Raw genomic sequence first — 21,477 nt, 5'->3', positions numbered from 1 at the left:
AAGTACCCCATATCCTCCCCCCACCCCACTCCTCTACCCACCCACTCCCACTTCTTGGCCCTGGTGTTCTCCTGTACTGGGGCATATAAAGTTTGCAAGACCAAGGGGCCGCTCTTCCCAATGATGGCCGACTAGGCCATCTTCTGCTACATATGCAGCTAGAGACACGAGCTCCGGGGGGTACTGGTTAGTTCATATTGTTGTTCTACCTATAGGGTTGCAGACCCCTTCAGCTCCTTGGGTACTTTCTCTAGCTTCTTCATTGGGGGCCCTGTGATCCATCAAATAGCTGACTGTGAGCATCCACTTCTGTGTTTGCCAGGCACCGGCATAGTCTCACAAGAGACAGCTATATCACCGTCCTTTCAGCAAAATCTTGCTGGCATATGCAATAGTGTCTGCATTTGGAGGCTGGTTATGGGATGGATTCCCCCGGGTGCACAGTCTCTAGATTGACCAAGAAATCTTGATGAGAGAAATTTTCTGCCACTTGCCTATAGATCTGGGTTCACAATGCATACATTTTTATCTGATGTACAGAACCAGGAACCCTTCTACTCTTCACCCCAGCCTGAATCAAGATGCGGGAACTAAATAAGGAAGGGTCACGTGATCTATATGAACCCGATAGATCCACAAGGGGGAATAGGTAAACGCTACGTAAACACTTCTGATTTATTTTTGCTGCATGCATAGTGACTTCAAGGTTTAAAATGTTTAATTAAAGGGAAAAACAGAAGAAATGCCTCCTGTTGTTTTTACTTCACTTACCTAGTGAGCAGGCGCTGCCAACTTGAGGCTGTGGGTTTGTTTTGGCTCCGCGTTGTGGGAGTAGGTGGGACATTCTCAGCCAGGCCATGTAAATATCAGCAACTGAGGTTTAAAGGCATGAAGGGCCACACCTGCAGCTGTGTAGAGCTTCCCACCTACCCCGGGGCTTTAGGGAGTAAATGAAATCTCTCAGAGTCTACTGGTGCCCTCAAAGCATCTCAGTGCAGAATGCTCTTATTCCCAGGAAGTAGGGAAACTTTCATTAGCGGCAGGCCCAGATAATCTTTAATAATATTTTTAAAAATGTTTAAAACAATTGTGCCTAAAGGAGAATAAGTCCATTTCAATGATTAAATTACGTTAAAGAAAATTTAAGTATAACAGTAGGATAGTGCTTTTACTCAAGGCTGGAAGAGCGGTTTGAAGATGGGAGGGGGAGCAATATAAAATCTAAAGCAGCAAAAAAGAATTTGAGAATTGCCAAAGTTTAGAGTGAGAGAGAAGCATGCTCCTACCACAGTCAGGCCATGGGGACCCCGTGCTAGAGTTTGAACTACCAATCCAAGACCTAGGCCTCCCCCACACATATGTAGCAGATGTGCAGCTTGGTCTTCACTTGGGTCCTGAACAACTGGAACGAGGGCTATCCTCAAAGCTGTTGCCTGTACGTGGGATATGTTCTTCTAGCTGGGCTGCCTTGTCTGGCCTCAGTGGGAAAGGATGTGCCTAGCCTCCAAGAGACTTGAAGTGCCAGGGTGGGGGCATACCCAGGAGGGGCCCACCTACTCAGAGGTGAAGGGAAGGGGTTAGGGGAAGGATTGTGGGAGGGGATGACCTGGAGGGGCAGTGAGCAGGATCTAAAGTGAATAGGTAAGAAAAAAAAATCATCACTGAGGAAGTGGTGGCCCCAGTGGGCTGAAAACATAGGTCAGAAATGAATACATTGCCTTTCAGAAGTGTCTGATGTCTGTCTCCTCTCCTCACCAATGAGAAACTCCCCCACGGCAGTGTTAAAAACTGCATGTGGATTATGTTGCAGTAGGAAAAACAGTGAAGAAGTGTGTGTGGATGGCATTCAATTCTCTGCCATAGCAAAGAACTACAGAAGGCTTTGGCGATCCTGTTAAGTGAAGGAAAGCGACTGGGTTGTGAGTGTAGGTGTAACCCATTCTTAATAAAGCAACTGACCATACCAGCTTATGGGCAGCACTAGAGACATGTATATGTACCTGTCCTTCTGAAAACCAGAACGGAGACTTACAAAACTAGGAAAATCTCCAGTCGGCTTTCCCACAAGATTAGAAGTATATGAGATGCTACAGATTTCAACTGACCACATTGCGTTTTGTTTCTGTTTTTCTGAGTTGTTCAAATTCATCAACTTTATCCACATAACACGGGTGATGGAACCGAGGTAAACTGAATAAACAAATACAAACATGTCATTACAAATGCTTGCCATATATGTATTTTCAGTGCAGCCACACTGAAAAATAAAACAGTAACACAAAACTTATTCAGCTAATATTACTTTTAGTCATTTCAAGCGAAATCTTTTAAGATGTTGCTAATGGTAATTAAAATCCTCATCTCACTGAGTGTCTCTAACTTGGGAGTGTTTTAACACTTATGGCCCCCTTGATTCACAGCAACTCCAGTTCTTCCTAAGTACTTGGAATTCCATGCAGACTGCTTTATTCAAATGTGCATCCCTAAGAGATCAAAGGTTTCGAGCTGGTTTCACTGTGATACCTTCAGTTCTGGCCAGGCCAGAGACGTGGGGTTGCATCCTGCCCTGGTATCATGGCCTCAGCTTGGCTCAGCTTCTCATGCCCAGCCTTATTATTTTCTAACAGAGAGGTCTTCATACTGGGTACATCTTATTGACATCAAAATGCATATAGATGTTTTACAGAAATCTACATTAGAAGTGAAACAAACTAGGTACTTTTAGAAACATTTAGAAAGAGGCTTTAAGATCTGTTAAAACAATTTTGTGCAAAAGCAAAATATAAGCTGATTTAGCTTGGCTTGGGGTTGTAAAAAGCTCGGATACCAGCAGGTGTCTTTCTTCTACTGAGGGAACTGTAAAGAAGTAACAGAATTCTATCTGCCAAAGGTACAAAGAATCTGAAGCCTCCATCCAAACATCCAGTAGAGAGTTGAAGGCTTAGCTATTGCTTAGATCTTGGTTTAAGCTTCAACTCAGCCACTGAACGTCAAGACAAATACAGAGAGTCTCCATAAATCTCACAAGCCTTTTCTTCTTCAGTTGTCTATGGAAAATTTATTTGAGACACTTTAAATATTTAAGCGTAGAATTCAAATAAATAACACATGCCAACCTGCCTGAGCTAAACGCTGCACAGGACATTAAAAAAATCGCTAGAATTTGTAGAATTCTAAGGGGAATGTCAGAGAAGTACATTGCAAATTTGAACTTACTGGCATTTCTATTTAAAACATTAAAAAAATTAAGAATTTATTTTCAGAGTGATGATCTATATTCAGTGATGTGGTCCTTTGGAAACCTGGGCCGCTGTAAATGTATTCACGGAGATTTTCCACGTGGTTTTTGTCAGGCTGGTTTTGAGGGTGGAGGGCAGGCATCACTGTGTTGATTACACAGAGCATGGTGCCCAGGGATGTTGTGCTTGGCAAGGGATCATGGGACTGGACAGCTACTCACTGGCTGAATTCCATGTCTATCAAGGGGTAGAACATGTAGAAGCACACATCCATGCCATTACTGTCAGGTTACCTCTACATATGCTAGAAAACAGACTTTGCCTTTTGAGAATAGTGTTTTGCTACCCTTGACTTTCCATTTATCTATTTTATTCCTCCCCTAATATTACTCAGAGAATGTGGTGGCGCGCCTTCAGGTACTTGATCACTCAAGTGTGTCAGGTTGCTCTTCATGTCTTGGCAAGAAATGACCTTTTTATTTTCTTTCTCTATTTTGCACTGTTTAATCACCAGCCAGTAAATAAAATATAATTTAAGAAAATTTGGTATACACATAGGCAACTCATAAAACATACATTTTCTTTTCAGGATGATAAACATTTTGAAAAATAATTCATCATCTTACAAAAAAATTCACTATCATTTTTTAAATAGCCAGTTTTCTTATGAAAACTAATACAGATTTATTTCTACAGAAGATGCCAGGATTTCACAGCTGGTACACAGGGAGGAATCCCCTTTATACCACACTTCATTATAAATGAGATAAATAAATAAATGTTAGCCTCAAATCTGTTAATCGTCATTTGAATTTTCCATAAAATTCTCCCCCAAAATGTATATTTTCTTGTAATATCATAAGGGAATAAAACATAGAAAATGCTTTTTACCACAAATGGAAGATGATTTTAAACTTCTCTTGAATATTAGGAATTTCTAGGCATAGGAACAAGCATAATAATGAAAAACCTAAGTTGTTCACTTAAAGTACTTAGGGCAGTTTCCTTTGTCTGAAAACCCAGTGATGTTTCAAGTTTTTCATATTGTGTTGTCTGTTCCTCTTAGTTAATGCTGCCCTGTAATCAGAGTATAAAATATTTTAAGGAGATTTGACACTAATGGTGATACTCTACTCCTATTCACAAAGGCACCCATCGGTGGCATCAGAGCCATGAGACAGTCATTTCCAGAACACCGAGAAGCAAGTGTTCACGGATCCACATACATACCTGTCAGTCATCAGGAGTCCAGTAAAATACCAGCACTCTCCATTCCGGAACAACCACAGGAAGAGAGGAGGAAAGAAGAGAGGATTGGAGAGGAGAGGATTGGAGGGGAGGGGAGGGGAGGAGAGGGGAGGGGAGGGGAGGAGAGGGGAGGGGAGGGGAGGGGAGGGGAGGGGAGGGGAAGAGAGGAGAGGAGAGGAGAGGAGAGGAGAGGAGAAGAGAAGAGAAGAGAAGAGAAGAGAAGAGAAGAGAAGAGAAGAGAAGAGAAGAGAAGAGAAGAGAAGAGAAAAGTGTTGTTGGTTTTATTACCTTTGGTGTTGTTTGAAGGGCAGAGAGGATTTGAAATCAATTCTGATAAGACATGTAGAATGATGAAATAAAGGGTTGTTATTTTAAAAATACCTAAGAGGCAAGATCTATTGATTTAAAAAAAATCCCCAACATTAATAATAAGCCTTCAGGGTTTCTATTACTGAGTAATTGGAACGTTTGGCAGAACCCTGTTTGCTGTGCTAAGACACTTGATGTAAAGGTGTGCTTGAAGCTTTACCCACATCTGCTGGGTTAGTGTTTCTCTAAATGCCTCCAGCATGCTTTTAATTCTCAGAGAGAGCAGATTTGGGGAAGATGTTCAAAGTCTTGGCTTTTCTTATACTTCAAGTCCATAGCTGAGATTCCCACACTGCATACTGCTTGGTCTTCTAATGCCTGTGATGGTTTAAAGACTTCGATTGTGTGAATGGTTCTTTCTTTATAAAAACGGGCATGCATTTATAGAACGTTACCTAACTTTCTGTCAAAATAAAAAGGCTTCAGAATTGAAACCCCTCTCTGTAGACATTGTTTCTCTGCTGCTTATATTTGGGGAGCTGTGATGAAAGGAATGTTCCCCAGTGGTATGCAGAAGCTCTATCACACACCTTCGGTTATAAATTGACTCACTTTCCTTGATTGTGCCTGAGTTGAAATGGCAGCTCTTTAAATACCTCCATTTGCATTGCACACACAGAAGAATGGGCAACACCATTTCTGCCACAATTTCTTACTTTTGGTCATGTTATCCTCTTGATGAATGCTAAATTACATAGTTTCTGTAGCCCACAGAGACAAATTCTAAAGTAAAACAGACTCCAACAGTTTTCGTTGATTTGAAGCAATGCTGATAGCACATGGTGAGGAATGTCTCTAGGGGGGCTCAGAAGAAACACAGTTAGTTAATTTAAACTATAAGAGATCACCAATGTCGTTTTTAGAATATGTGTGAATATTTCCCTTTCAAATGTCTGGGGAGTGAATGAAATCTAAGAAAAAGTATCTCATAAATGACAAAATAAATGGGAGTTAAAATCTTTTCCATCAGGAAACATACACTAAGCACTATATTAACTCCACTGATAAAGTTTCTGAGATATATTAGTTTTAAGGAAACGTATTCCCATCATTCAGAGAAGCTGGAGTGGTTTGTTACTCTGCTAAGTGACAATGAGTGGCCAGAGCATCAGAAAATAACTTCTTGTGTTTAGATTCTGGGTGTGCACGTTACCTAAGTACTTGAACGGTCAGAACCTGTTACCACTTTGTTCCCGGGAGCTTTGCAATGAGCTGCATTTCCGAAGTGAGGATGAAGGGCCATATTTACCTTGGTAAGTACCTGCATCTGATGCTCACAGAGGTGTGAATTTGATGATAAAATGCTAACACAGATCGTCAATCATCAGGACAAAACTCTATTTCACTATTGGAAGTATAGCCTAAAAGATCTCCAAACTATTTCAGGCTTTTTTTGTAATAGAGGGTTGGAATGGAATCCTATGGGTAGATGCTTTCTTGTTTTAATAATTGTGTCTGATAATTATTTACATGTCCAGAAGAAGTAACTTGGTAATGGTTGCTTATTAAATTATTACGTAAAGATGGATGGAAGTCTTCAGTGAGCAATCACCTCTAACAACCCCCCCCTCCCAAGTTATGAAAGTGTCTAATGTTTATTATTTCAACATACACTGTTTTGCATATAAAAATATCTATGGTAGGAGTCACTTACCACATGAAAACAATTGCATTGGTTTTAATTGAAAAAGATAGCTAAAAATTTTCTGTGGGTTATTGTAACAGTACAAGGATAAAAGGTGCGTTTATTTAACAGAAACACTTGTAAAATCAACGGTGAAAGCAAAAGCAGGCTACAAAAGAGGAGGGTTCATATTACTTCTGCTTTGTTCAAACATATTACAGGTTAATATGCCACAACAGATAAACATTAGAAAGTGGAAATTAGCATTTGATAATGGGATTTCAAACATTTTGCCTGCCCAGAGCACTATGGAAAATATGTATAGGTATGGTAAACACTCCTCCAAGGGTCACAATCTTGTGGTCACATAATCTTCGTGGGCAGCTGTGTCCGTGGGGCTTAAGTCATAGTCTATGCTCGAGTCCTCCTCGTGGGCGTGTTTCTCCTTTGGTATAATAGGGACGGTGTCTTCCACCACCACCTTCTCCGACTTGAAGGTGGAGCACACTCTCTTGCCTACCTGTAAACCCAAAGTGTCCGTATTCCTTTCTCTATGGTCTACTAGCACACACTGTTCATTGAGACCAGGAATGCTGCGGTCACCCCGTGAAGCTAATCCTTTGGATTCCAGTTCGATATTTCGCTCAAGTGCTCCTGCCGCCTGTTGACGAGTAATTTCTTCTGAAACAGAGAAGATTTGGTTTGCGTTTTGCTCAGCAGCATTTTGTTTTGACCGTCTATGAAATAACCCGAAGTTTTTGATATCAGCCACAAAATTCACTTTCCTCTGCTTCTCCCTGGGCGGCTCCTGCACCACCAGGGCGGAACCATTGCTTAGGTTATGTCTCTCGGAGGCAATGGCTGCCGACCGCGGGTGGATCAGAGTGGTTAAATCAAAGAGGCTGAGATTCTTTCTCTTGTCCTTGCCATTACCTTCGCTCTGGCTCTTCTCGTCGGAGTCCGCTGAACTCGCCGCGTTGGCTGACTGTATTGTAGAGAGCTTGCTTCCTCTGAGCAATCCCAGAACTTCGAAGCGGAAGCTAGAAATGTCTTGCTTTAGTTCCTGAATAAAATCCAAATGACACGTTAGGTGCTGACTTACGGAAACATCATTTCCTAATTTCATAGAGCTGTCTGAAATGGTCCTGCCTCTTTTGAAGACGCAGGGTTCTGTCCTCCTGGGATTCTACTTAGAATTTCAGGCCCTGACTCTGATACCTGGTATCATTAATTTTCCTATTGGTATTTTATATTCTAGTATGATGGTTATTCTTTATGTCAAACATGACGGAGCAGAGAGATCCCTAAAACATGCTTCTGGGTGTATCAGTGGTGCTAGTCCTGGCTGCCATGAGACGAACTGTTCCACTCTGCTTTCTCTGCCACTAGGGACCATTGCTTCTCAAACCATGAGGCAAAGGACATCTTTTCTTTTTTGAGTTGCTTCTCTTTAGTGTTTTGTGACATCAATGAGAAAAGCAGCTGGGACACATAAAGAAATCTTCTAAGTGTAACAGAAAGAGAAACAAAAGGGATTGTGCGCTCTGTCACTGTTCGGTGGGTTGTCTACTTTCTTGGAGACAGTGATTTTTAAATACTTCCTCTCTGGAGTCTGCTTCTAACTGTCAAGCCACTTCCTGGTCCTTGGGTCACGTGTTTTAATGCGATATTTTTTTTTCTCTGAAAAGGATGTGCAAAGTAAAAATAACATGAACCTTAGCCTTTCGAGAGACTGCCTCTGTTCTCAATACCTTCTGCGGGGGGCTTAGACCAACCATTGGGTCCAGAAGTCCTGGCTCTCATTTACACGAGGTTCCTAGATCCCTATATTTTTCTTATTTCATTGGAAAACCTCTTTCTTAGCTTCTCTTCTACTCCAGAGCCACACTGTCTTCCAGGACAAAGGGAAGCATTTAGCCTCATCATTGAGATTTATGGTTGCAGAAAAATACTTTGGAGTCTATTTAATTGACAATCTGTGCTGTCTTTTTGGCAGCTCCTCTCCTTGCTTATCTCAATGACTGTTTAGCTCTTGTTTCTCTAATGATCTTTGATGCTTTCGTGGCCTTGGTTTTATCTGTAAAATCACATTAACCTGAAAGAATTCTTCCGAAATTTATAAAGGGCCATGTAAAATCAAAGAATCAATTCACATTTAATGTTAAAATACCATTGCCTATGTTCACTTATTTCCTCTCACAAAACTTTAGAAGTCTTTGAACTTGATTTCCAACTTGCAATATAGAAAACTTTATATCCCTGCCCCCAAGAAGATACCACAGAGACCCAGGAAGCTTGTGCTATTGGTAGTAAGTTGGTTAGTAAATGCTTCCGATTTAGAAATCAGACTGAAATACAAATGAGAAGCTGACGTGGCACAGCAGGGATTGGGGACATGGATCAGAATGCAACAAGGACTAGGGGTTTCCTTGCCACTAAGTTAAGCCCCCTTGACAGTGTGGGCTAAGGATGTTTCAAAGCAACTTGGGAAATTTCTCTACTTTGCTGTTGTTTTTCTGTTTGTCTGTCTGCCCTTTCACTTAGTTCCATGGAAGTTTAATTTAAAACACAGGAGGCATGGCTAGGTTTGTAAATCTGGCCTTAAAGGCTGCCTCCACACGCTGTCTCCGCGATGAAGGCGAAGCTTTACCTTAACATTCTCCTCCGTCAAGCCTTCTTCGGTTTTTGCCTCTCTGATCATGGCTGCCACGTACCGCTTCACCAGGTTCCTCATCACCTCCTGAACGACAGGATTGATATTCAGTGCATGGATTCACTTTCTGTCCCGAGTCAGATCCGCATTTTGTTTGAATGGCCATTTCAGGAACAAACACAAGCACTACTTACTTGGTATTGGTGATGTCTTCTCAAGTTATCAGCAGCACGCCGCTGAAAAGGAAAGGATATTCCCGTGTGGTTATATAGATACGTTTTTTTATCCTCAAAGTTATCGCTTTTGCAGATAAGACTGTTCTTGTTGTCTTTTATCACCAAAGTGGGGGCAATGAGCCATAGTCACAGAGAGGTTTCACACACAAAGAGTCAATGAACTAAAGTGAAAAGGCACAAGTCTTTAACGTATAGAACTCTTAAAGCAGAATAAATTAACAGTGCTAGAAATGGGGTCCTGGTTAGGCTGCAGGGCTGTGAGAGAATGAACTGACCGTACTGGATACACACCCGGCATCCCTAGAAATACTGAAGGCAGAGACAGGAAATAACCAGGGGAGGAAATAGCAAATGGAATTAGTATTTTCCCATAAATATCAGCACAGAAAAATATAGAAAATCAGTCACTGTAAATAGCAATACATAATCTGCAATCTTGGGGGACGGTGAACTTGCAGCAGTTTCAGTCATACATCCACTGAAGGAACTTTCTGTTTTAATTAGATAAGATTTAATAAAATCAGCCAGAGTACTAGTTAAACTTATGATTTTCAAGGTATCGAATGTGGCTTTCAGCTACCTTTCACCTTGTGGCTTTGGAGACAGCACCCAGGGAAGCCGGAGTGTGACTGACTCCTCCCACTGCGTCACACCCGCCAAGCTCCCAACTCTGCTATCTCTTGGAAGACTGGGATGTTTTAGGTGGGTCTGCACACTATATCAGCTTCTTTGTACAGAATGGAGAGAAGATGGCTGATGGTGAACAAAGTCCATTAAAAACTGAGTTAAACAACAAATGAGATTAAAATTTTACATTTTCACCTTTCATAAGTATTCTAAAAGCATTAATAGAAACCCATCTATGGTGACCCCACATAATGCACTTTTAATAAGCAGCGGCATTGATTCTTAAGAAAGAACACTGAAAAAAGTCAACCCAAGTAAAACATTTCTGTTATAAAGGGATTAATTTGGTGTATTTTGAGAAGCTAAGGGAATAATAGTTCTTAGTTTCTAATGAGGCTTTTGAGCTTATTCCCTAGTAAATATTTAACCATAGGCTGATAAGATAGAATTTTAGAAAGAGCAGTGCATAAATATAAAATGATATTTTAAAAATATATATTAAAAGTCAAAATTCTATTCTACTGAGCCTAAGCAGTGTCTGTGTTTCAAGAAAAGCAGTGATTTACAGGAAGAAAGGAAGGCAATGCTTTGATTCCTAAAGCCACTAATTACCAAAAGACAGCGTTCACTACATGCGAACTGAGTTCTCTCTATGATTAAGGTATTTGCCAACAAGAAAACTAGAAAATTAGACCATCTGGAAGAGTGTAGCATGGAAGTTTTATGGCTGGGCCACCAGATGGGGGTGGTGTCTACCTCCTGATGAAACAAAACCCAAGATAAATTCCAAGAGAAAAAGCATTTCTAGAAAAAGACAGTGGCCTTCCAGACCCTGTGACATTGCTTAAAATAAAGAGAAGCACAAAATGAGTCATATGTATGTATGTATGTATGTATGTATGTATCTTTAACATTTACTAAAAAGTATTCAACATCAACAAATGACTTCCAAGATACTTTAAGTATATAGACCCTTTATTTAATATAGAACCAATTCAGTTGGTCTACCTTCGCTGGTTTTAGAATCTTTTTAAATTCAGTAAGATAATGTCAAAAAAAGCCTGAGGTCATAGTTGAGCTTTATTGAGCATTAAACTAAGATTAGGGTTGATAGACTCAGAGTTATGAGTGATAAACAAAGATATCATGGTGCATTTAAACATTAAAATGTACAGAGTTTTTTTTTTCAAGTTCTAGAACCGTCCCTAAAATCCATAGTCAACATTTTTAATTCAAATATGCAAGAGAATAAAGTACGTAGTTTAAAGTGAAACATAATATATTGGCTTGGGGAAAATTTTAACAAGTATAAAAAGCTTGTCAGAGAAAAGGAAAGGCATAGGAAAAGCTCACTTAGCTAACTGAGGGGTTATATTCCGTGGGTGAGGTTTAAGGTTTACTTTGTGTAAACTAATTATCATCTCCATCTCCTTGGGAATTACACAATACCCTTTAGCCTCGGGATATTATATCAGCTGTTTAATGTCAGCATAATTGCTAGAGGTGAGATAACCACTTTCTTAAAGAAAGGGTGAATCTGAACCAACACACTCACCTAGTGATGTGCATGAAGGGTGCACTCCTCAGCCCATCTATACCCTTTCCTAGTGACTCAGCACAGACCCGTGTTTTAGCCTCTAGTTTTATGAATCTGTTCCTATTGTCTGCATTTGAAGTGGGCAGTGGTATTACAATATTAAGAACATGGAGTTAAGATTAGATGTGGATAAAACTGATTATATCCCAGAGGGACATTAAAGTTGTGCAGTGAAAATAAACTCTTTGGGTAATTTAGGACATTAAATAAGAGATATGATTCATAGCATCTGTCACTGGCATTATTCATCTTTCTTCACTTATTAATTAGTGATTGACACGAATTAAAAATACCCCTGAATCCTCAAACTTCATCAATTGACCAATCTCTGGATTTCTTCTGAGGAAATATAATTTGAGTGCATTTGCTTGTCTTTGAGTGATTTTTATGTGCTTCATGCTTATCAGAGTACTTTGTTCAGCTAGATCATGAGATGCTGATACCCTTGGAGTAAAGAGATGTGGGAATGAGAAATTGGCTTTGAAGTGATACGGCTAGGGACAAGAATGATGGTCAAACTCAGAAGTCAACCATTTATTGTAGGAGTCCAGGATCTTTATGAGTAACTCTGCATACACTGGTCTATAGCAATCTCTGTGGATTCTCTTTTGTCTCTATAGAAGAGCTATTCAATTGTACAGCCCATTTAAAATACACCATTAGGTGACCACACGTCCATATAGACAATATTCTTTCAGAGGCAAGCAGAATCTTCCGAATAGTAAATTGAATAAGCACACTTAAATGGCTTGTCCTCTGTAAGGTGATGGAGTAAGACACAGATAATGGAAAATACACCATTAAACTCAGTGGTGAAGACTGAATGTCCTGTGAATATGGGGAAGAGATAATATTGTTCAGAGTCAAGAATGTAACCAGAAGTGGGGTTTCCGACTGAACTCCAGGCACCAGGATTTTGACAAGTCAAGATAGACAAGTGTTACTGAGAGCAACAGTATTGGAAAAGTTAGTCTAGGCTCTTCATGAGAAACCTCTTATGGCACAGTGCAGTCAGTGGACCTTAGTACCTGGGTCTTTAATTAACCAAGTGCTAAGGGAAGAAGTGTGACTTCTTTGATAGTGGTCTGGCATCAGGCAGTATAGAACTTTGTAGCTTCTGGCCATGGCCACAGATCATTGGGACTTTTGTTCTGGAAGCTCCATCACTCTGTGTGCAGCTTTATACAGTGCCTGTGTCTGCACATGGCTTGAACCTTATGGTCTCAGCCTATATACAACTATAGTAAACTGTAGACTTTTTTGTTTGTTTCTTTAAAAAACTCAGGTATGCTATGTGAATATATTTTTATTTTAATCTCAGGTATGGGATAAGAGACTGCTTCACAGCAGGTGATTATGATTTTCCTCCTGTACTAGCAGGGGTGTGATTTTGCCAGCTGCAGATGGTTTAATTCTGGAGACTCTCGGAAAAGGAAGATCCCCTAGACAGCCTGGGGTGGCTGCTGCTCTCCCCTGCTGCTCCTGGTTGCTGTTGTTGAGGTTTGACAATGTTCTTGAGCAAATCAACAAGAAAAAGGAGCTGGAGATATACTTAGACCAAATATTGATCTGACCTCGAGAAAAATAACATCCCTAATCAGCAGGAACTAGTCCATTTTGTTGTTGAAAGAGGTATGCCCCCTTTCCCCCTCTAACCTTCCTCTCCTCTCTAGTGTTGGAGGCTTGGAAGGGATTAGGGTTGGAAGAGAAGGAGAGGTATAAGAACCCAATAAAACAGCTTTAAAAATATTATTACCAACAAGTTCACATTGCAAGGTACTAGGGGCTTGTGATTTCTAACTTAAACATTAGAAGTAAGAAGAGGAAGATAGTTAAACTCATTATACCCTTTGTAACACACATAATAAATTGTTGCCAATTAGTGATATCTTTAAATGTCATCTATCAGATCTTCTTCAATTATACTTGGGATATTTGTCACCTTGCTATTGGGTAAAGATCTGCTGACGTTCAAGGGCCTTCTACTATTGTTAGAGTGGAGACTGTATCATTATTGTCACCGGAACAACCCACATCTTGAATCAACTGAGGTGTGTTTATAACAATAATGTAATCGGGGTATTTAATTTAAAAGCACTAAGTGAACGAGGATAATCAAATTTCTGTGAAGCTTTTGCAGTGTTGAGAGTTGCATTTTTGTAGCTTTTATTTTTAATTAGATTGGTTGTCAACTCTGTCTGACGTTAAAATGGGCCAAGATCAAAGACTTAATTTAGCGTGAGTCTAGGGAGAGTATTTTGGAAGACATACACTTGGTGGTGTCATTCTCTTCGCCAGTTATACACATGTCAATAATCTACATGCTGCTGGATTGCATATGTAATGTTCCCTGGTAGGATAGCATTCAAGATGGGGGCGGGGGCGGGGGAGGGGGTAAGGGTGGCGGCTGAAGATATGCTAATGTAGCATAAGCAGGTTCCACCTGATCTGTTGGACTAGACCATGGCATTTGAATCATAGAACTAATGGGAAGAAAATGAAGTCGTGAGAAGCCTTGACTGTGCAAGGGAAGCTGAGATTCCAACAGCTGCACAGGCTCTCTCAAACTGAGAGAGAGGTTTGTAACAGGAGAGGGGCTCCAGGGAAGGCACTGTGACATTTGCTGGCTTTTTAGCTTCTATTCTTTCCAGGTCTACCCTGTGGAATGTCAGACTTTCTGCAGAAGCCGATGATTCCCTGCAGTCAACGTTCAGGGTCATTTTCTTTCATTTCCACTCTGGTTTCTGTCTGTCACTAAGTTCCCGGCCCATGAATTATGCCTTTTAGTCTTTCCTCTGCTCAGTGAATCCTATTAAGGATGCAGCCTGCTGTGTTCTCCTTCAGAACTGTAAAACGGCAAGGGGCCAATGCAGGATGGAATCAGTTCCTCCAGAAATTGCTGTTTGACTCTGCTTGAAAAGAATTTACTTAGTGTCCTCTAGAAAACACTTTCTCACCACTGCAGCACGCAGTTGTGAATTCCTCTTCATAAGATCACGTTCTAAATGTCTAAAATAAAGACACAGGATTCCCAGATACCATCTTGTCAGACCAAGAGATCAGGGCCTCATTCCTGAAGTTCCAAGCACACCAAGCACATCCCATACCACCTCCCATTTGAGCAAGCAAATTTAAATGTATCAAAATGAAATCTGTCAAAAATGGTAATGAAGTCCTCTTGGTTTAGAAGAAGGAAACAATGGCTGTTCCAGTTTCCAAGTTGCCTTTGGAAAGTCACAATATTTCAAGGAAGCTGTAGTTTCTCTCTCACAAGTGCTAAAGTACAGAGGATGAATTACAGGTTATTCAAAAGTCACAAACTTTTATTGTTAGTGTGAGGTCTCAACTAACTACATGTAAATAACTATTTTACAAAAATTTCAACTACAAAGTGTCATAATTTTAGACTCCTTTTGAAATATAAGTATATTCAGCTGACATATATATATATATACACACATATATCACATCCATATTCATATATATATATATATATATATATATATATATATATATATATATATATCCTATTCCAAACATCAGGGTCAATGTTTTTATATCATGTGCCCTTGATCGTGTACGTTGAGAATGACATGTGTCATGTGTTCCTATGTTGCTCTTATCTTAATTCTGTCAGATGAGAAAATAATGTTAGTGTGAGTTCTCAACTAACTACATGTAAATAACTATTTTACAAAAAACAAAGAACAACAACAACAAAAAAACCCAAACCAAAACAAAACAAAAAAAAGCAGGTTGAATAAACTGTTCCCAGCAAATCTTCCAGCAGGAACTCCGGGGAACCAGGCTTTTCATGGATGGCTGCTGTCCTTTCTGTAAGACCCATAGTCAAGCCCATGGAGAGTGGTGAAGCTTGAGCTGTACATTTTGACAAATTACCACTAAAGATGAAGTGCAGGCATGGACTGCTGTCTTCCTTCTTTTACAACTGATGGGGAGCTGGGGATGGGGGCAGCACATTCACAGGTTCTAATTCTCTTGTCACTGACTTAATTAGTTGTATTTCTGTGGCAACTGCTGACTCTTTAATTGCTCATCTACATGCTGAGGCTGGCTGACACTGAGTGACCCTGAGACCCTGCTTCATGTTTTACTATGCACAGAAGAGAAGATCACATAGTGGAAAATATAAAACTCAAGAAATGCCATGATTTTATGAAAGATTTGGTAGTTTGGGGAGTTAGTATGTTGCCCTATTAACTTAAGCATCCCAGTTACAAACCCATCCTGTCTGAAGCATTAAGAATGTTTCACTTCAATTCAATGCTTTGGGGAGGCAGTACTTTAGTCTTCTTGGGCTTTAATTAAATGTATTTAAACCACTCCGAGAATAAGCAGAGAGATTGAGTTTTAGCTTATAAAGCTGAGATAAATCATAATGCTTTCTTTGATGAGGGACTTCTCACTAAACTTTCAATCTATAAAAGAATTCTAGATGACTCTTGTATAAGCTGGAATCTGAGGACTAAAGCTTTAATACCACTGAAAGCACTGACAAACATTTGAAAAGGGACTATAAAGATGGCGCCATGGTTAAGAGCGCTGGCTGCTCTTGCAGAGGACCCAGGTTTCGTTTCTAGCACGAACACGGTAACTTACAACATTCTGCAACTCTGTTCCAGGGGATCTAACACATTCTTCTGACCTCCAAGAGATTACAGACATACAATAAAATTTTTAAAAAAATCTCAGACTCATGATTTTGCTGTTATTTGATTAGTGTATTCTCAGTAATTGGCCTTTCAGTGGGATTTTTATGATTGCCTAGGGAAAGAACATCTGTCAATAAGGGGTGCACTTCCTTCATAAAGGTTTTGCTCAACAATAAAACATTTCTTCATCATTTGTTTTCCTGCATAAAGTAATCATGGGAAAGGCTGATTTACCTGAAAATACCAATTATCCATCAGAGGAAGTCTGAGGTTAAGACAAACCATGGATTGATGAGTTTTCAGGACGACTAAATCACTATTGCCAGGAAGCTTGAACAAGATGAACTGAGCAATAATGGCTCCTGAAAAGTAACCAGGGCAGTCACACCCAAGAAGAGTTGTGGTTCGAGACGCTTTCTGAGAATGTGAATTGAAGGATCAGCGGTGTGAACTCACACAACTTATGGGTGACAAGACTTTCTAAGCAAACCACATTAGGAAGGTTAGAGAGAACGCCTCGAAGACCATACTCACCTCTGGCTGAATTGTGAATTTTTTAAAAGCATGGCATAAATTTACACATGTTGTGGGTCGGAGCATAATTCAAAACTGCCTGTTTAAAGCAGGGCTTTAAGATATAGTTGCTCAAGATCTCTGAAGGCCTCACTGAAAAATCAAAAGCTGAGTGTGAAACACAAAAACCTGCTGTGCACTCCTCAGACTTTCCAGGGATAAGAGAGGGTGACAGGAAGCCAAGTACACTGAGAAACAAAGGACCTATTTGTCACCCAGCTCCCCTTGCTTCTGTCCCCAAGGGATCATGAGAAACTGGATAAAGTAAACAAGTTGTTTTCTAAAGATCAAGTGTCCATGCAGTAAATTGTCACAGAGGTTGGCCAAATGTGAGTGACATCACAGCTGAGGGACCTCACAGCAATAGCAATGACTTTGCACCCTTTTTCCTCATTAACTCTTCTACAGTCTGACAACCATCTTTTTAAAAAATGAAACTGCATACATGTATTTTGTGTGTGCATGTATATATGCGTGTGAACACACATGCCATAGCATGTGTACAGAGGTCAGAGGCTAACTTTTAGGAGTTGGTTCTCTCCTTCTACCATGTGGGTCCAGCTCTTCAGGCTTTGCAGAAAGCACCTTTCACCACTGAACTACCTTTCTGGGCCAGTTTCACAATAATGAGTTCATGCCCTTTTTGTTTTGTAGATAAAAGCAAACTGTACAGATAATGTCACACACACACACACACACACACAGAGAGAGAGAGAGAGAGAGAGAGAGAGAGACTCATACCACAATTAAGAGTTCACAATCTAAAATATACATCTTTAGAGAGTAGAAAAAGACCAAACTCTGAGTATGGTTGGTATAAAGCTTACCCAAGACCCTTAAGGGGAGAAAATAAGAACTATTTGATGCTACAACGAAGGTGGGGGATGCAGGTATGACTCAGAATATTTGGTTTGACATAAATTCTCAAATCACTAAAGCATGCACAATAAAAGGTTGGAAAAATGTATATTGCAAAAGAAAAAAATTAAGTTTGTGGCCAATTAGCTTAAATTATCTTGCTGTGCATCAGATTGGAGCCAAAGATGTAAATGTAAAATTAGAGAATCAGAAGAATTTTGTGTTTTGAGGATGTAATCTATAGCCAAGAAAACTCTGGAACTTACACCATTTAAGGTATTCTTTGAAAAATAGGAATTGGTCCTTTAACAGAAAACTGAATGTCATCTGTGGTCTTGCATCTGTGACCGTGCACCTTGAAAGAACTAAACCTTTTCTGACTTCAGAAGCAAACTAGAGTTTGTGTTCCTCGGTGCTTAGAAGGGAGGATGTCCAAATGAATTTCAAGACCTTCCTTGCACCTAAGGACTGGAGGTGCCATAGACTAATGACGGTCAGTGAGGGGCTTTGGAGACAGCAGAAAGGCAGTTCTGAGAGTGGTCCTCTAGCCTTTGTGTGGACAAAACAGGAGGATATAGTATTAAGATGAGAGTGTAGTAGATTATAACAAGTTTCATGGGCATATTAAAACCCCAGGTTCCCCCTGATTTGCCTAAGATATAAATGTGAAAGACACATTTCCATGAGTTGGCTTTCTGTTTTTCAAAATCAAAACACTTGTGTGTGAAGCAATGTACTAGGCCATATTGACTAAAGTAATGTAATCATTGCTGTCTTTTCCTCTTGAAGAACTGTTTAAAACAATCTTAGAAATTTAGTCAGGTGTGGTGGTGCATCCTTTTAATCCCAGCACTGGGGATGCAAAGGCAGGTGCATCTCTGAGACTTACAGGCTAGCCTGGGCTACATAATGTGACCCTGCCTCTAAAAACTTCTTACATTGAAATGCAGCAAATAAACTTTGATCCAGAAAGGAGAAATCTGAAAGTGCACACTCCAGGAAACATTTTACACATGTTTTACATACAATGCCAGTCATTGCATGCATTGTTTGTAAAGCATCTTGTATATTACCACATTAACATATCGATTAGTTTGTTTAGCAGATATTATTGTAGTGTCTTCACTGCTGTACTTTCCCCACAGATCCCTTCAAGAATGGGGCCCCATCTTCATACCTCATCTACACTCGAATTCTAGCTGAGTTACTGACCTGTGGACACTTGCCATTGTTGCTTACTGTGATCCCTGAAAGACTTTTTCTGTTCGTTATTCTACAACATTTTAAAGATTATTTGAATTTAATGCAGCCAAGTGGGCAAATCAAACATTTAGAGTAAAAGATTTCTACTCTTTCTTAAAATTGCTAATAAAGGCAGCAAGTTACTAAGAGGTTTTTTATGTTACTTTTCTGGTCAGCTGTGATTGTAAGGTCACTTATATTCTCCAACCGTGATTCCTCAAGTGCAGAACTCATAGTATATAGAAGCAAACAAAACCACCTCTCCTAAGCAGTGACTCTCTCGTGCCAGGGAGTTTCTCATTGGACTTAGAATTGATACTGGGTTGAATGGACAATCCATGGCATTCTCTGTAGGAGAGAGCCTGTGAAAGCTAATCACAAGCCGTGAGAGTGTGTAGTCAAGGACAAGAGGGAAGGCCCTCAGCTGACAGTGCCAGAACCACAATCCAGGCCTTGTTTCTAGTTTTTACAGCTTCTGCACACTTTTCTTGGTGAGTTCCCTCTAGATTAATCATACTCACGCCATCTCCACACTCCCAAAGCTACCTCAAGATATATAGCTGTCACATTGGTCCAACATGACACAGGCAAGACTCTCAGACTAAACATATGAACGAAGTCCACATGCCCAGGTCACATTGCAAAACAAAAACAATAGGAAAGGCCAAGACATTATGTCCCAGCCTCCAACCAAACTCCTATAGAATTGGTCTCCAACAAGAATACATGTCCCTGACCCCAACCAACGACTCCTATAGAAATGGTTTCCAATGAGAATGACCTGGATGAACACAGATTTCAAAATAACACAGGACACAGATTTTAAAATAAACTAATACACTTCAAAGAAATAAAGACGTTTAAAAGACAAGAACAGACACTCCAATGAACTTAAAGAAAGTAGCAATAAATGCCTAAGTGATGTTCAAGAAAGCATAGACATACAGTTAAATGAAATGACAAAGTCAATTTAGCACTTGAAAATTGAATTCTTTAAATAGACAGAAATATTAAGGAGAATTCAAGCTGAAAGGAAGCTGGAACTGAAAAATCCAGCTCAAAGACTTTACTAGTACAATGGGCCAAATAGAATCTGGTATTTCAGAATACCAGGACCTGTGGTGATTTGAGTAGTAATGACCCCATACACTCATATATTTGCATGCATGGTCTTTAGGTACTAAGACAGAAGTTGGTACTAGGAAATAGAGTATTGCTGTGACCATGCTTGCTGTTGGTGAAAGGTGGGTTTTGGGACTTTAGATTAGGAAAGCAGTTGAATGCTCTAAGCGGGATTGATGTGCTATAGTAATAGGAGCAGGGAAGACAGTGGTGATGAGAGCAGTGTAGACAATGATGGCCCTGCTCATGAGGTTTCAGAAAGAATTTTAGTAAGTGGCCTAGAGATTGTTCTTGTGATATTTTGGCAAGAAATGTGGCTCTATCTTGTCATTTTTCAAAATGTCTGCCTGAGGATAAACTGAAGAATTTTGGATTAATGGCATTGGCAGAGGAGATTTCAAGACAGCCTAGTATGGGCTGTGTCTCATGGTTATTAATGGCCAGTCTTAACGGAAATCTATAATAGAAAAAAAAAAGCAAACTGAGTAAGGAAAACAGAAAGTAAATGTACAGTTTGAGGGGAAAAGGAGCACCAAGAAATATAATGGAGATAACACCAGTGCTCAAGGAGATAAATAAAGCTTAAAGCAAAATCTGATCTTAAAAGAAGAAAAGGAAGAGGTCACCTCAGGGAAAGACCTCACACATATGCTTCCAACTGGTGAAAGGTAAAGGAAAGCTTACGCTGTGAAGGAAACCACTGAAAACAGACCCTGGTCAAAATGTATTTGAAAGAGGTGGCCAAGTTCCAGCCCCAGAAAGCAGCAGAACTTGGCAGCTTTGGATACAAGAAATGGGTAATGGAATCTCCCTCTTAGACTAAGGAAAGCCAATGAGGCTAGGCATATCTCAGGGGTGCCCTTGCATAGAGTCCTCTCTTGCATCAAGCTGTGTAGGTGAGTCCTGGATTTCACTAGAGTCCCCAAGAATGTTGGAGATGCAGAGCTGTGGAACACTTCCTGAGGAAAGCTGTAGACCAAGTGTGGAACCATCCCAAAAGAGATAATTGTGTTGCAGTTAACAAAGCTGGTGGGAGCTGGAGATCTGGAGAGTATTTTGACATCAGGCATGGAGATACAGAGTTTGGAGTTCGCTGCTTTTTTAGGTCCAGTGTTACTTCAGTATGCTCACTTTCCTCTCTCTTGGAAGGACAATGCATATTTTGTGCCACTGTATATTGGAAGTGTGTGATCTGGTTTTTGATTTTACAGGGGATTACAGTTAAGAGATTGCTTTGAGTCTCAGAGAGACTTTCAGCTTTTAAACAGGGTTGAGTCTGTGACAGACTATGGGGATTTTTGAAATTGGCCTGAATGCATTTTTGCATTATGATATGGACATAAGTTTATGGGGGCCAGGGAGTAAAATATGGTAATTTAAAAGAGAACGGACTAAAATAGGCTCATGTATTTGAAT

The 21,477-nt window shown here is 40.1% G+C and overlaps 1 protein-coding gene across 7 annotated transcripts in view; it reads right to left on the bottom strand.

The window, feature by feature from the left end:
* Window positions 1–6,514: 6,514 nt before the first annotated feature.
* The window catches only part of Trpc4 (transient receptor potential cation channel, subfamily C, member 4), a 162,888-nt gene continuing 147,925 nt past the window's right edge, over window positions 6,515–21,477 (bottom strand). For 2 of the 7 annotated variants that reach the window (NR_046161.1, NM_016984.3), the window contains exons 9-11: window positions 9,328–9,369; window positions 9,131–9,220; window positions 6,515–7,543 (exon numbers count right to left, since the gene is read on the bottom strand). Coding sequence is in view for 6 of the 7 variants with exons in the window: in NM_016984.3 (NP_058680.1) it covers window positions 6,830–7,543; window positions 9,131–9,220; window positions 9,328–9,369 (846 nt within the window). In the remaining variant the exon portion in view is untranslated. The remainder of the gene's footprint in view (window positions 7,544–9,130; window positions 9,221–9,327; window positions 9,370–21,477) is intronic. The other 5 variants (XM_006501297.4, XM_006501298.2, NM_001253682.1 and 2 more) reach the window with 4 other exon arrangements.

This window comes from Mus musculus, chromosome 3 (assembly GCF_000001635.26).
Source record: "Mus musculus strain C57BL/6J chromosome 3, GRCm38.p6 C57BL/6J".
In the NCBI taxonomy this organism is placed as follows: Eukaryota; Metazoa; Chordata; class Mammalia; order Rodentia; family Muridae; genus Mus; species Mus musculus.
Note: the sequence above shows the minus strand (reverse complement) of the source record. Positions and strands in the feature narration are given on the sequence as shown.